Raw genomic sequence first — 15,164 nt, 5'->3', positions numbered from 1 at the left:
TGGATGATGGAGAAGGGGCTGGCTTGCACAGGGGGACTGATGCAGGGGTAGAGATGGGACAAAGCCCATCAGCGCCTTGGAGACCATGACAAGGCCTGAGGGTTTGCTCCAAGGGCACAGAGTGCTGTTCCCGCCTCCTTGTGCTTCTTCAAGGCATTCTTCTTCCAGAATAGTGAACTCCTTCCACACGGCCACAGCGTCAAGAACGAGGAGTACGGATACCCCCAAACAAACATCCACTACAGAGCACCTCAAAGCCCACAGAAGTGACTTTTAATTTCAGGACACAGGATGGCCTTGTGTCCCCACAAGGACCAGGACCATCTGCAGACTGAGTACTGACAGCTGGGACCTGCCGGCTCTTGGTCCTAACCAGCCCAGCTGCTGGCGGGACAGAGCATGTCCTCTTGGAACAGGGTGGCTGCAGGTGTAAGGCAACTCCGCTTCATCCGATGATGTGGAGTGGGGGCCAGTGCTATGCTGCCCACCCTCCTGGGCCACCTAGGGTCAGGAGGAGAAGGGTGGTGTCTCGGCCAGCGGCCGTGACATGCTCTGGATGGCCCACTGCAGGATGCCGTCGAAAGAGTGCTGGGAGAGAGAGAGGCATAGAAGCTCAGACCAGCTGGACCTCCTCAGAGCTGGTGCCCGCTCCGCCATGTCTGTGGAACTGTGACCATCCTGACATGAAGGTGTCACCCGACCTGACCCTCCAATTCATGGTGCGGGACTGAGACCTGAGGCCCCATTGGACATGCCAGTAAAGGGAGGACTCCTCATCGGGTGCTTTTCTAGAGCAACATATAATCCCTGGGTGTGGCCCTCAGGCTGTCCCTTCCTCTTCTTGGTGGCTTTCTTTGCCAGAGCCTTCCTCTCTGCTCAGGAGTCAGACATCCCATCAGGACTAGGAAGTCATGGGGGAGGGTCCTCACGTTTTCAAAGGCCCATCCATGCTAGGTGACCCATCTCTCTCTTGCATTTCCTTAGATCTGCCTGTGCATGGTGGCCCACTGCATAGGGCAGTCCCCTGCCCAGTTGAGCCTCCCAAAATGCCAGTGGCTATAGAGGAGAGCAAGAGGGCCACCTGGGGTGTGGGAATGACCGAAGGAGTTTGTGCCCTTACAATAGATGGAGCCCTAAAAAGGTCTGGCTTCTCAGTAATTCTACCTCCCCCTCCCCTTTCCTTTTAGGTTTTAGAAGAAATGCATTCCTACTATTTCTAAACGTGAGTATGTGTGTGTGAGCAGGTGCCTGAGTAGGCCAGAGGCATCAGATTCCCTGGAATCGAATTATAAACAGCTATAGGCCACTGCTGCTGGGAACCAAATGTGGTTCTCTGCAAGAGCAATACACACTCTTAACCACTGGGCCATTTCTCTAGCCCCTCAGGTTTTTGAGACAGGGTTTCATCACGTAGTCCCGATTAGCATCCACCTCACGCTCTTCCTACATCTGCCTCCCAAGTGCTGGGAATCAAAGACCCGGGCCACCACACCTGACCTGACCCGTCCATCTTATGGTGCAGGAACCTGAGTTGGGAGAGGTAAGAGAGGGGTCTCTGGAAGACCACCCTACTATCTCTCCCTCAAGGGTCAAGGGCTTAAGCCCTCCTGGTTCTGAGGTCCTGAGGACAATAGGACTCCCAGGTGCCGGAGGCTCTTGAGAGGAGGAGGAGGAGGAGGAAGGCTACAGGTGGGAGGCAGCCAGCTTATCTCATGTAGGGCTGTGCACCCTGGGGCTCCTGCATGGAAATGGTGATACACTGTTCCGGGAAGAGCAGCTATGGGGGCGGGGTGGCATGGGACTGCTGAGTGCTGCCTAACTTGAGGCAGCAAAGGGGCTGAGAGCACAGCCCAGGCCCGGCGACATATTACCTCATTCAGGAGGGACTCCAGATCATCCCTTTGCAGAACAGACTCGTGACCAGCGGAGTCGTCCCCCACCTAGAACCAAAGAGTTAACAGTCAACCCAGCCTAGCACAGGTTGGGATCAGGAAGCAAGGCTCCAGCTTGCAGAAGCAGCAGCCTGTACCCTACCACAGAACAAACCGACACTGAGATCCCCATGCTGGTGGTGCAGATAGGTGGGGATAATCGACCTGTCCTATATACTGCCTGTGGCCTTCAGGGCTCTCCAGAGAGACACAGTGGCCAGGACCTGTCACCAGCTCTCAGTGGTCACATGAGCTGTACTTAGTTAGACCCGTGCTCCTAGCCACAGTGACACAGCTCCCAGATCGCAGGCTCCTATCAGGAGCTCACAGTGGGATGGCCCAATCTTCCTTGTTCTAGAAGTGACTTTCACTTGCCCATCTTCTCTGCTTGTGTCTAGACTCTAGAGCAGTGGTTCTCAGCCTTCCTGATGCTTTAATACAGTTCTTCATGTTGTGATGACCTCCAACCATAAAATTATTTTCATTGCTACTTTATAACTAACTTGGTTACTGTTAAGAATTGTAAGTATCTGGTGTTTCCAATGGTCTTAGGCACTCTCTGTGAATGGTGGTGGTTCGACCCACATATTGAGAAACTACTGCTCTAGATGATCAGCAAAGCTTGTCCTAGGACTTCCTGGGTCCTCCACCACAGGCAGAATCCTGGTATCTGTAGGTTCCTATACAGCCCCTAGATGTTTCTCAGCCACACAGGGCCAGCCTGCGGCCAGGGGCCTGGATTTATCATGGAGATCTGGAATCTGCAGTTTTGCATAATACATCTTCACAAGATCTCTCCCTCCTACCCATGAGCCCGAGGGACAGCTAGGGGCCTGAGCTTGGGGCCCATGTCTGCCTTGACAGTACTATAGAGTGGCAACTGGTTAGAGGTGGACCCTGCTCTTTCCTCCCCGGGCCTCAGATCTCCATCCAGAGCTCAGTCCCTGCCAGGCCAGTGAAAATAGGGGTGAAGTGGAGATCCACCCGGGTGAAGGACTTGGGCAGGTGGCTCTTGGGGTTGGCAATAGCTAGCAGGCTCTCCTCCCCAACTGGAGTCCCCTCTCTCTCTCCTCCCCCACCCAGGGCAGTAGTTGGTCATCCCAGAGGTCCAGCCTTTCTAATTCCTATTTTCCAACTTCAGCAGATGATCTGGCCTCTAGAAGTCTACTGGCTGTCTTGTTTTGGGTTAAGCCGACTGCCCTGTAGGTCCGGAGCTCCCTGAATACAGCACCAAGGCCCACGGATTCCCAGGTCCATAAGAACCCAGTCCCAACATTGAGTTCAGGGCTATTAAGGGTGTTTCCCTTTAAAATACTTTACTTATTTATTTACTTATTTAGCTTTGCTGAGTTTTGTTTAGAAAGGGTTTCATTGTGTAGCCCTGGCTGACCTGGAACTCACTATGTAGACCAGGCTGGACTCAACTTACAGAGACCAACTTGCCTCTACTTCTGGGTGCTTGGGGTTAAAGTTCTGCCCCACCACACCCAGCCTTTCCCTTTTAAATAGATTCAACTTATCAAAATACTGTCTATTTATAGAAAAACACTTTATAAAACTAATGGGGATTGGATAGGTGGCAGTGATACACGCCTGTAATCCCAGCACCCAGGCAGAGGCAGGCAGATCTCTTTGAGTTCGAGGCCAGCACTACAGAGTAAGTTCCAGGACAGCCAGGGCTACACAGAGAAATCCTGTCTTGAAGTAATGGGGAGCTGGGCATGGTGATGCACACCTTTGATCCCAGCACTAATCTTAAAAAAAAAAAAAAAAAAAGTAGTGGTACACGCCTTTGATTCCAGCATTTGAGAGGCACAGGCAGGTATACCTCTGCGAGTTTGAGGCCAGTCTGGTCTATATAGTGAGTTCCAAGACAGCTAGAGATCTGTAGTGATACCCTGCCTCAAAAAGATACAAACAGGGCTGGAGAGATGGCTCAGAGGTTGAGAGCAGTGACTGCTCTTCCAGAGGTCCTGAGTTCAATTCCCAGCAACCACATGGTGGCTCACAACCATCCGTAATGAGATCTGGTGCCCTCTTCTGGCCTGCAGACATAACACTGTATACATAATAATAAATAAATAAATCTTTAAAAAAAAAAAAAAAGATACAAACAAAAAAATCAATGGGACACAAGGTTAGTGGGTATGGTTTTAAATTCATCTCCATGCCCACAGGATCCCACTTCAACTGGCCACACACTGACCTTGGCAAGCCCAGGGGCCGGGCGCGCGGAAGTCGGCGCTGCCTCACCAGGAGTGGGAGTCGGGTCTGCAGAGCAGGACTTGCAGTGGGGGTTCGTCCTAGAGGAGTGGGGAAAGCTTGCTTGAGGGTCCGAGAACCTTCAGGTGGGTGGGGATGTTGGCTACTCTCCCGCCCATGCCACCTCACTCACCCTGGCCGGGCTTCGGCCATCGGGAAGTGGCAGCGCCAGTGGAAGGCCGCAGCACAGTGTGCGCACCGCAGCGTGTCCACGCCATCCCCGCACACACCACACCGTGCGCCTTGTGCCGTACTCTGCAGGAGCATGATTGAGCAATGTGGACGGCAACTCAGCCTGTGCCATGCTCGCCATATGCCCCACCAACCCGGGTTAACCCGGAAACCTCATGGTTGCAAGTCACGTGAGCGGGACTGTAAGTTCTGATGCCTTGGTGACCCTAGCAACTGTCAGAAAGTGCCTTTAGGGCCAGGGTCAGTCCCTCCAGCCCTGCTCCTGCCAACTGTCGGGCTCCAGAGGAGCTTGTAGGGAATATGGCCGCTGGAAGTGGGCAGGGCTTGGGGGAGACAGCAAGGAGATTCTGCCTTTGCTGTCCTGCCTCACAGTGGTGGTGGTGGATTTATTGCCCAGATAACCAAGTTATCTTTCGTTCTTTTCCTTCCTTCTTCCTTCCTTCTTTCCTTCCTTCCTTCTTTCTTTTCTTTCTTCCTTTCTTTCTTTTCCTTCCTCCTTCCTCCCTTCCTTCTTTCTTTTCTTTCTTTCTTCCTTTCTTCCTTCCTCCCTCCCTCCCTCGCTCCCTCCCTCCTTCCCTTTCTAGTTAATTCACTATTGATTTGTGGGTGAGCATGTGGATCTCAGAGGGACAACTTGCAGAGTGAGTCTCTCCTTCCACCATGTGAGTCCTGGGGATTGAACTCAGGTCCTCAGGCTTGGCAGCAAGCCCTTTTACCTGCTGAGCCATCTAGAAAGCCCAGCTGGATTTTGGCACATCAGGGTTGAGTGGCGGGGCTGAGAGCTATGCTGGAGTCCCTTGAGATGCTCTCCTCACAGCCCCTGTCCCTCCTGGTATCCCCCCCTCCCTTTGTCAAACAAGTTTTCCCTGGCAGACTCCTCCTTGACTCCTGGAGAGCCTTTCTAATTCCTAGCCCCCAGGGTCCACCAGCTGTTCTGACTTTACAACCACCCTGTAGGCCCAGAGCTCCCAGAAGAGAGCACCCAGGCCCCAGGGGTCCCCCTCGCTTACCTGCTGCCCCTCAGTCCCAGCACTTAGCAGAGGGCGTAGTGCTGAAGGTTCCAGCAGAGGCAGGGGGGCTGCAGAAGGTGGGGCCAGCAGGTTCACATATGCGATGGCTGCCTCTGAGCTGGCTGGGAGCTCCCTGGACAGGCCCCTGGTCCCCTCTGAAGCTGACCTCAGTCCCAGGAGGATCTGGAATTCAAGGGTCAACGCTCAGGGGCCTCGGGCACTGCTCAGTACCACCGGGGAGTCAGGGCTGGGCTGCTGTGGTGGGTTTGAGGTTGAAAAGGCTTGGTACAGTCCGGAGAGATGGCTCAGTGGTTAAAAGAAAGACGTGGGTTCAATTCCCAGCATCCACATGGCGGCTCACAATTGTCTGTATTTCCAGGAGATCTGACACCCTCACACGGACATGGATGCAGGCAAAACACCAATGCAAATAAAATAAATTTTAAGATAAAGAAAAATAAAATAAAATAAATTTTAAGATAAAAAAATAAATTTTAAGATAAAAGTCTGGGTGTGTGGCTCCATGGCTCTCAGCAAATGCTTCCATCCTTGCCGTTTAGACCTGGTGACAGTGGCCTCAGAGCCAGCCCCAGCAAACTAGGTTTCTAACAGGATGTAGGGTATAACACAACAGAAAGCTACCAAAGGCTTTTTGGAGAATTTTAGTAGTGGTGAGGGTGTACCCCGGGTCAGGCCCACAGAGCAGGAGGAACGGAGCCATTGTAAGAACAAGCTCCCGAGGCCCCACAACCCAGCAGGGAATTCACCAGGAAGGTTGCTCTGGCTGGAATAGAGCATGGCGCTCCAGCAAGGGCAAGTAGAACTCACAGGAGAAGCCAGGAGGTAGGACTGTAGAGGGAGAGAAGAAGTGGGTAACCCAGTGTGGGCATACCGGGGTCTCTGCAGGTGGCTCCAGGGGCCTGGACTCCTCAGGCTGGGACAGGTTCTTCTGGACTCTGCCCTGGAGGCAGCAGGAGCACCTCCAGAGGCCGCTATACATGAGGCCACCAGTCACAGGCATGCAGGACAAAGCAGAGACCATAGACCTCCCCAGAACTGTATGGTTGGGGTGGCTTGAGGACACTCCCTGTTACCATGCTCATTCACGGGAAACCAAACCCAGGAACGGTAGAGAAGGTTACCACAAGGGAAGTTCAGTAAGATGTGGGTGGTGAGTTATTATCTACCACCTGGAGGGTGGCCCTGGTGGGAGAGTCAGAGTCCCTAAACTGTTTCTCAGCTAATTGGTAAGAATTCCCCATGCTCAGTAACCCTCAGCGTCTGTCTGTGCCTATAGGCCCGGCCCAGGGGTACATTGTTACATTGTTTCCATCCTCAGACCACCCATGTTCCTGTAGGGATGGGGGTGGGGCCTCAAGGACAGGAAGGGGAGGACTCTGATGGAAGAGGACCAGAGAGACCGTGAAACAAGGGGCAGAACCAAGGCTAGACCCCCACAGGCCACTGCACTCCCCAGAACAAAGGCCTGCGCAGTCAGTGATGGGGGTAGAGAGTGTAGCTTTGTGGCTTCTGTGTCCACCCCCCCACCTTACCTGGGAGTGAGATTTAGGGGGGGGCCTTGGGAAAAGGTCTGTGCCCAAGGGAGTTTGGGCTAGGAACCTGGGGTGGAAAGCATAATATAGCCACCTTTGCCTTGGGGCATCGTGCTGTGGTTACCTTTAGGCCTGTTGGCCTGAGCGAGCCATGTGGCAGGGAGGTGGGGAAGGTGGCATGGAAGGAAAATCCAACCATGCCCATAGCCAGTGCCCTAAAGCGTGGCTCTTCCTGAAGGACCCTTACTATCCATCTGTGGGGTCAGCAGATAAGGACAGTGATGGATCAGGGTGGCCGGGGTGCCAAGTGGCAAGCCACGATGGGGAGCTCTGCTCACCTGGGGATCTCCCGCAGAGGTGGGGACAGGCAAGCCAGGTGGAAGGCCCTGGGACAGCCATCACAGCAGATGAGCTCACCTCCGTCGTGGCACACGGCACATTCGTCCTCATTCTTCTGACCAGGCCAGAGGGGGCCCCATGCAGACCCAGAAGGGAGCACAGTGCCCGCCTGAGAGACCCACCCTGGAGGGGCGTCTCCTGCAATGCTCACCACCAGGGACTGGTTCCCAGATTCCCTCCCTGCTCGCTTGTTGGCCCCTGGCTGACCTCTGTGCTGCCCAGTGTCTTTACAATACTAGTTCTTGAACAGGCCTAGGGGATGTTCCTCTCAGGAAGAAATGCTGGGTACCAGGCAGCCCCCTAGGTGGACCCCAACTACCTAATAGGACAGCAGGTGGATGGGTCTGTGGGGTTTCCTGTCAGCCCTGAGTACCTACTGTCACTCCCCCAGGTCCCCACCTTTTGCTTTTGTCCAGATAGAGGTACTTTTGAGTCTGGACACCACCTCCTCAAGAAGTTCCCAGATGCCAGGCTATGCTGGCCCTGCACAGTGACCATTACATCCATTGGAATACTTCCACAGGCCCCCAATACCCAAGGCACTTTTGTGGAGCGGGGCAGAACTGGACCCTTCAATCTTTGATGTCTGGGGCCCGCAGAGTGCCTGGCTCTGAGCTGTTGGGACCTATAATCGATGATGGCAGGCACAACCAGCCAGTGGTGCTGGGGAGGAGAGGATGAGCTTCATGTCCCCAGGGAACCCTCATACTCTATATAGCAGCATCTCTACCCCGACCCCAGCTAAGATACTTTTTGTAGTCTGGAGTGAATGTGTGGCTTTATTTTAATACATACATATACATATATAGTTTTGTTTTTCAAGACAAGGTTTCTCTGTGTAGTCCTGGCTGTCCTGGAACTCACTTTGTAGAGCATCCTCAAACTCAGAGATCCACCTGCCTCTGCCTTCTGAGTACTGGGATTAAAGGTGTAAGCCACATCTGCTCTGACTAATTTGAAATCTCCCAACGTGCATCATTGGAAAGAACACTTCCAAGAAAGAGCAGAGAGGGAAGGGGAGGAGGAGGGGGGAGGGAAGAAGGAGGAAGGGAGGAGCCCCTCATGAGTCAGAGCTCAGACCTCTGTGTTCTAGGCAGCCAAATGCCCAGGACAAGGAACAGAAGATCTGGTTGAATGCTGGTGGGGAAGCCAGGCTCGCCTGTTCTTGGGGCTTACCTGGTGAACCTGGGGCTCACTGGGAAGGGCTGGAAGGGCAGGGACCCCACACTGCTGGCCCATTCTCTGCTCATCTCTACCCTATGAGAGACACAGGATCATAATGATGCAGGCAGGGCCAGGGAAGATCCATGTGGCCACCAGAACTAGGTGCCTCTGGGAAGCAACTCCCAACCCCCAGGAAGAACTCCTGGCTATTTTGTGGGGGAGGGGAGGCTATCCAAGGCCCAGCTCCCTAGAGATGGACAAGTTGGATAATGCTTACAGGAATAGTGACCTGGGCTCCCTTGGCTCGGACCACTGGCTTTAGGCTGCTACCACCACGGGTCTTATTCTTTGCATTGCTACTGGGGTCTTCAAACTTGCTAGGAGTGTAGAACTCGCCCCCAACCTGGATGCACTTCTTGGATCCTCCTGGGAGGCGAGGCAAACGGCCTGAGCTCACACTAGGCGTCTGGCAGAACCATTCCTTCCCACCCCCTAACCACAGCCGAGTCTGAGGCCTGGGTTCTGGGTACAGCGAGGGATTCTTTGCTGGAATTTACTAAGATAGTATCCACTCATAAGCTCAGAATGGGACCTTCTTGGAAACGGGGGCTTTGGAGATATAATTGGTTAAGATGATGTCACACTAGACCCTAAATCCAATGTTCTAACAAGGAAAGGTGAAAACAGAGACACACAGTCAGACAAGAGACAGCCACGGCCCAGAAGCAAGCATCACAACAGCACTTGGGGTGGGGGGTGGGGGGCTGGAGAGTTGGCTCAGAGGTTAAGAGCACTGACTGCTCTTCCAGAGGTCCTGAGTTCAATTCCCAGCACCCACATGGTGGCTCACAACCATCTGTAATGAGATCTGGCACTCTCTTCTGTATACATAATAAATAAATAAATATTTAAAAAAAAAAAAAAGAAAGAAAGAAAAACAACAGCACTCGGTGCTAGAGACAAGAGAAGGGACCCTTCCTAGCCTCCAGCAAGATGGGTGCCTGCCCACACTTCGACTATGGAATCTGTTGTTATAAGCCTGGAACTTTTTATTATGATAGCCCCAGAACAGTTAGACAAGATTCTTGGGGCTGCTCTGATGGAGATGGACCAGGACTGGCATCAGCCCCCAAGCCATCCTGGCTGTCCATAGCATCCAAGTCCAGTGTCCAGAACGGAGGAGATGCCATGGAACAGATACTGTAATGGTGAGTGACTCTGCCCCCAGCTCTGTCCTGTCCAGATGACATGGGTGGCTGTATAAGGTGACCTGCTAGCCTACCCAGTAAGGTAGGCAGTTGTGGGAGGAGCCTGGGTAAATATTGAGGGGACCGGACAGGACATACATGCCTGAGGCAAGGGTAGCAGGGGGTGGTGGGCTGTCCTCGGTGGGCAGTGTGAGCACTTGAGAGAACTGGAGCACATGGAGAACCTGTCTAAGGGTGTCAGCTGTGACTCCGCAGCACCCACGGATGAGGAGGTGGGCACTCTATGCCTGAATGCGACAATGGACCCCTGGCCTGACAGAAGATCTCCCCAGGTAGGGGGCCTTCAGCATCATTGCCTGTGCTCCAAAACCAGCAGAACTTCCTGAGGCACACTGGCTGCCTTGTCCTCAGCCTCGGCCACAGTTGCTCGAGAGCCACCTCCTGAGGGCCTGGGCCTCCCTGGCAGCCTGCTCCCCACGCACTTACCTGACTCAAACACCTGCTGGATAAGGATTCCTTCCACGGCCCCTCGGGTTCCCGGGACATCCCCGGAGGACACAGTCACAGCTCTCTGGACGGAAGCCGACATGGCCTGGATTCCTGGAGAAGGTAGGCCCAAGTGGCTGCCCACGAGCATGCATAAGCACAGGTCTGTGGGACTGCCGTGTTCGCAGAGTGGAGCACAATGATAGGTTAATAAGTATCTCATGGTGTGGGACCTCATGATGTGCTAGGGGCACAGAGTTCCTAGGCCATCTTGAGAGGTGAGGACCAGGAAGCATGGGTCTATGGGAATCCCTGGGATCGGTGTCGGGGTTGACGGTAACGAGGTGGGGCCCAGCTCAAGAGCAAGAATAGTATTGCCGTGGCTATGTTTCTGGACCGCCCAGAAGGTTGGGAGTACTAAAATGGGCAGATATTTGGAAGGAGACACCCAGGGCAGTGTGGGTGGGGTGACTGACAACACATTTGGAACCAAGGAGGCCCGGCTTTCTCCAGCTTGGCCTCCAGCTGAGACCAATGGGATCAGTGCCTACCACACTCAGCCCCTCGCTCTCTCTGCCTTACTCACCGTTCCCCAGTGGGAGGCGCTGTGACTCCAAGCTGCCCTCTGGCTTCTTAGGGGGCTTGGTCTTTGTGTGGGAGCCTGTGAAGTGGGGTGGGGGAGTAGAGGCAGCCTGGAGGTATCCTCCTTTCTGGGCTGGGGTGGTACTGGCGGGTCTCAGGGTATAAAGTGAGGTGGGGAAGAGCACCTGGTAGGGTCAGATCAAGGGTTCCCTGACTCCCTGAGTGTTCTTAAGCTGTGCTTGGCTGTTTCCTTTTCAATGGAAACGAAATCAAAACCACCTGCCTGCCTCACCACCCAGGAGCTCAGCCTTCAGGACAGGAAGAAGCTGAGAGGCGGTGAGCCTCCTCCAGCGCTCAGAGGTGACTGTGGTTCTAGCAGACTGGCCCTGGGCAGGCACCAGTGAGACTGAAACTCCTGAGAGCCAGTTGGAAAGGGCCCTGCAACCCTGGCTAGCTCCTCGCCCTGCGTACCTGGGCTGGAAGAGCTCTTGGGGGTCAGGGCTGCTGGTGGGGTAGCCCGAGGCTCCTCTAGGGCTTTTCTCTTGGTGGGGGGTCTGGGTGGGGGTACTGAGACCTTGGGACCAGCAAGGGGTTTCCTTCCCTTCCGGGGCTGGCTGAGGTCCACATCTGCAGCAGGAACAAGGGCCCAGTCTTAGAGCCGTTTCCTCAGGGTGGGCTCTAGAACCAGGACACTCTTGAGGAAGGTGAGCCAGGCCTTTGCTCTTTGCTCTTGGTCCTGTCCCAGTTCTAGTGACTCCCCGAAAACACGTTCCAACTTACACCCACAGCCTCAACGCCACCCCCTAGGCTGAGATGGCAGGCACCATCGTCAGCACAGGCCCACCTTTTGGGAAGCCCTCCAGGATGGTATGAAGGCGGCTGTAGCGTTCCAGATTGTAGTCCTTAAAGAGAACCCTCCAGAAGTCCAGGATGGCCCCACTGTCCTGGGTCAGGAGCCAGGACAGCAGGGCATGGAAGGCCTGGGGGCAGCCCTCCTTCTCCTTCAGCCGGAGTGTCTCCTGGAGTGACAGTATCAGGCTGCCTATGCACACCCTACCTCCAATCCCTGCTACCTCTTTTGGAAGGGAGACCAGCCTATTCCTGCCAGTCCCTCGACCCTGGGGAGTGGGGGTGCACAGGATGTGAGGTTAGGGGACTCACCTGAAATTTTCCCTGGAAAGGTCTCCTGAGGAGGGCTGGGGCCACCCCTAGGCTAGTGTGTGTGTGTGTGTGTGTGTGTGTGTGTGTGTGTGTGTGTGTGTGTGTGTGTGTGTGTGTGTGTCTCGGGGAGTGGGGGTTGGGGAATGGGTGGTGGGAAGGGTCGGGGTGGGTAGAGCATGGGTGTTGGAAGGCTTGGGAGGGATCTAGGTTGTGGGGAGAGGAGTGGGGAAACTGAGAGGCGCTGGGGGGCTAGGAGCCCACCTGGAACTTGTCCTCTGGGACCACGTCGTGGTCGGCCAGAGCGTGCAGCAGCGGAAAGGCGCTGTCTACCGCCACCGCGATCTCGGTGCGGTGCAGCCTCAGCAGGCGGCGCAGCGTCCCATCCCCGCCCGCCATCGTCCCGACACGGACTGCGCGTCAGCGCCCCCTGCTGGTCTGTGCGCGCTCGCGTCCCTTTCCCGCTACCTTGGGTGTCTTGGCGCGATCCGGAGAGGCTCCTGTGAGCGTATACCTACTGCCCGGCTGGGGAAAGGCGACGCTTGCCTTGCTCCACGTCTCTGTTATACTTTCAACCAGAAAAGAGCAGAGGCTGCTCTTCACCCTGGAGCCAATCAGGGCCCGGCTTCTGCAGGCTGGGGACAGAGACTGTCCTACCGCTGGTTCAGGAGGTCCTCCACAGCTGGCATTCATTTCTTGTGGAATCCAGCTGTCTGGGCTAGAAGTAGCGCCCTGGACTAGGGTAGAGGAAACAGGAAGAAGGAAACTGGGGTAGAAGAAACAGGACCCTGACCCTACAGAGGGTCCTGTCTGTGGGTAAAAACTAGGACGGGCTGGGAAGATGGCCCAGTGGACAATTTGCCTGTCCGGCAAGCCTGAGGACCTGAGTTATCCCAGTGCTGGGGAGGCAGAGACAGGAGCCGGGGTAGAGCTCACTGCCCAGACAACCTAGCTGAATGGATAAGTTCCAGGTTCCTGGAACCTGCCTCAAAAACTTGGGTGGAGAGTAACTGAAGAAAACACCCTATGCTCACCTCTAGTTCCATACACACGAACATGTGCAAGCACACACACACACACACACACACACACACACATACACACACACACACACACACACAATGAGTTAAAAAAGAAAGGGGACTGCAGAGAAGGCTCAGCACTTAAGAGCACTTGGTGCTCTTGCAGAGGACTGGGTTTGGGTCTCAGCACACACATGATGGCTCACCACCGATTCATAACTCCAGTTCCAGAGGATCCGACACCCTCTTTCGGCTTCTACATGCATGTGCTGACCAAAAACATGTAAGCAAGACACTCATAGGCATAGAATAAAATAACTGGGGGACCAGGGGATGGTGGGGGAGGCAAAACAGTGCTTCTAGCCACACCCTGGCTGCCCAGATAGGCTAGTGCCTCTGAGAGCAGCCACAATAAGAAACCTCTGCAAAGGGCTGGAAGGTGGACCTGGCTGGGAACCATTAGCTGTTCCAGACCTGGGGCTGGAGGAATGGAATGAAAGATTCCGGCAGGGCAGAGTAGATGGTCCATCCTGCGTGCCAATGGGTAGAAACAACACATGGCGTATCTCTGAGCTCAGAGGTGGCCAGCACATTGAGCTGGGGGTCTGTCGGGGACAGTACAACAACAAGGGGCAAGAAGGCAGAGAGCCCTTGACAAATGCCCCTGGGCCATTCCTGTCTTGTTCCCCTCACAGTCCGAGCAGCCCTCTCAGGACTCTTGACAGAGACCACGGGGTAGTGTAACCTGAAGGACAGGAGCCCCAAGAAAATCAGGGAGGTGTCCTGGAGGCAAATAGAAAGGGATGTTGAAGCTGGGTGGTGGTGGTGGTGCATGCCTTTAATCCCAGCACTGGGGTGGCAGGGGCAGGCAGATCTCTGTGAGTTCGAGGCCAGCCTGGTCTACAAAGCGAGTTCCAGGAAAGGCGCAAAGCTACACAGAGAAACTCTGTCTCAAAAAAAAAAAAAAAAAAAAAAAAAAAAGAAAAAGAAAGAAAAGAAAGGGAAGTCGAGGTGGATGTCATTGGAAATGGTGCCCCCAGCAAGGTGAGAGCCTACAGCTGTAAGTGGCCTAGGAGGGGGCAGTTTTTGGAGCAAAGTGTTATGGTCAGGTTTGTGTTGGGGCCCCAGCCACTGTGAGTGTTGACGGTTGAACAGAAGCAAATGCTAAGACCAGTTAGCACAACCCTGGGCTGGGGCTGTGTGGTACAGCAGGAGGAGTGCTCAGGCTGCGCAGGAGACTGATTCCGTGAGTAGTGTCATCCAGCATCCTCACAAGGGTGGCCACCAGGGAGGTCTGGGCAGAAAACCAAGTATGGCTAGTGCTGGCCTTGGTCTCTGTTGGGTTCTCCTACCTCCTAACTCAGGGCCCCCGTAAGAGTTCTGTGTATGCTGAGATTGCTCTCCAGTGAGTGTGTGTGTGTGTGTCTGTGTGTGTGTATGTGTATGTGTCTGTGTGTGTATGTGTGTGTGTGTGTGTGTGTGTGTGTGTGTGTGTCTGTGTGTGTGTATGTGTATGTGTATGTGTATGTGTGTGTGTGAGTTCTGTGTATGCTGAGATTGCTCTCCAGTGAGTGTGTGTGTGTGTGTCTGTGTGTGTGTATGTGTATGTGTATGTGTGTGTGTGTGTCTGTGTCTGTGTCTGTGTGTGTGTGGTAGGAAACCAGGAAAGAAGGGAGAAGGTGAAGTATTAGTACTGAAAGTGGATGAGACAGTCAGCATGAGAACCAGGTGCTGGGGGAAGAGAGAGCTTCATTGTGAAGGATCAGTCACCTCAGACCCAGGGTGTGTATGTACACCAAGATAGGCAGAGGTGGAGAATGTCCTAGAGGCTGTGTTCAGGGAGCAGGGCCCTCTCACTGTCCATCACAAGGCTCCAAGCCTTTGGAAGTGGCTGTGGAGCTGATATCACCTGCACTATGCCTCCCACAGGTACTGAGAAGGAGGCCTTGGGTGATGTCAAGATGGGCTTGCACCCCCTGAGAGGCACCACCTGTCCCTCAGCCCTAGAGGAAGCTGCTGTTCACAGAGCTCTCCTGCTGTCTCCTGCAAGTATGTATATACTACAGAAACATCAGCCCCCAGCCCCCTGTCAACCCAGCACCAAGTGTGATTTCTGCTGTCCAGAACACAGAGCATCCTCACTGACATGGTGGAGTGGACACAGGCCCCAGTTCCTTGCACCCTGCTCACAACTTGC

The 15,164-nt window shown here is 54.3% G+C and overlaps 1 protein-coding gene across 8 annotated transcripts; it reads right to left on the bottom strand.

Moving 5' to 3' along the window:
* Positions 1 to 251: 251 nt before the first annotated feature.
* Positions 252 to 12,344, bottom strand: Aire (autoimmune regulator). 8 transcript variants are annotated; one of them, XM_059282124.1, is made up of 14 exons: positions 12,210 to 12,344; positions 11,632 to 11,806; positions 11,259 to 11,414; positions 10,792 to 10,866; positions 10,206 to 10,319; positions 8,789 to 8,937; positions 8,524 to 8,604; positions 7,287 to 7,402; positions 6,288 to 6,387; positions 5,396 to 5,578; positions 4,327 to 4,448; positions 4,138 to 4,234; positions 1,872 to 1,940; positions 252 to 588 (listed from the first exon to the last, which is right to left on the bottom strand). In XM_059282124.1, exons 1-14 carry the CDS (start codon positions 12,342 to 12,344, stop codon positions 508 to 510), a joined length of 1,653 nt encoding a protein of 550 aa, XP_059138107.1. In that variant the 3' UTR covers positions 252 to 507. The 8 variants fall into 8 exon arrangements, with proteins under 8 accessions (XP_059138107.1, XP_059138108.1, XP_059138109.1 ...); XM_059282125.1 differs by having other exon boundaries at positions 7,287 to 7,399; XM_059282126.1 differs by having other exon boundaries at positions 8,801 to 8,937.
* Positions 12,345 to 15,164: the final 2,820 nt, after the last annotated feature.

Source organism: Peromyscus eremicus, chromosome 16_21, assembly GCF_949786415.1.
Source record: "Peromyscus eremicus chromosome 16_21, PerEre_H2_v1, whole genome shotgun sequence".
Lineage (NCBI taxonomy): Eukaryota > Metazoa > Chordata > Mammalia > Rodentia > Cricetidae > Peromyscus > Peromyscus eremicus.
The sequence above is the reverse complement of the archived record's forward strand: the minus strand, read 5'-3'. Positions and strand labels throughout refer to the sequence as shown.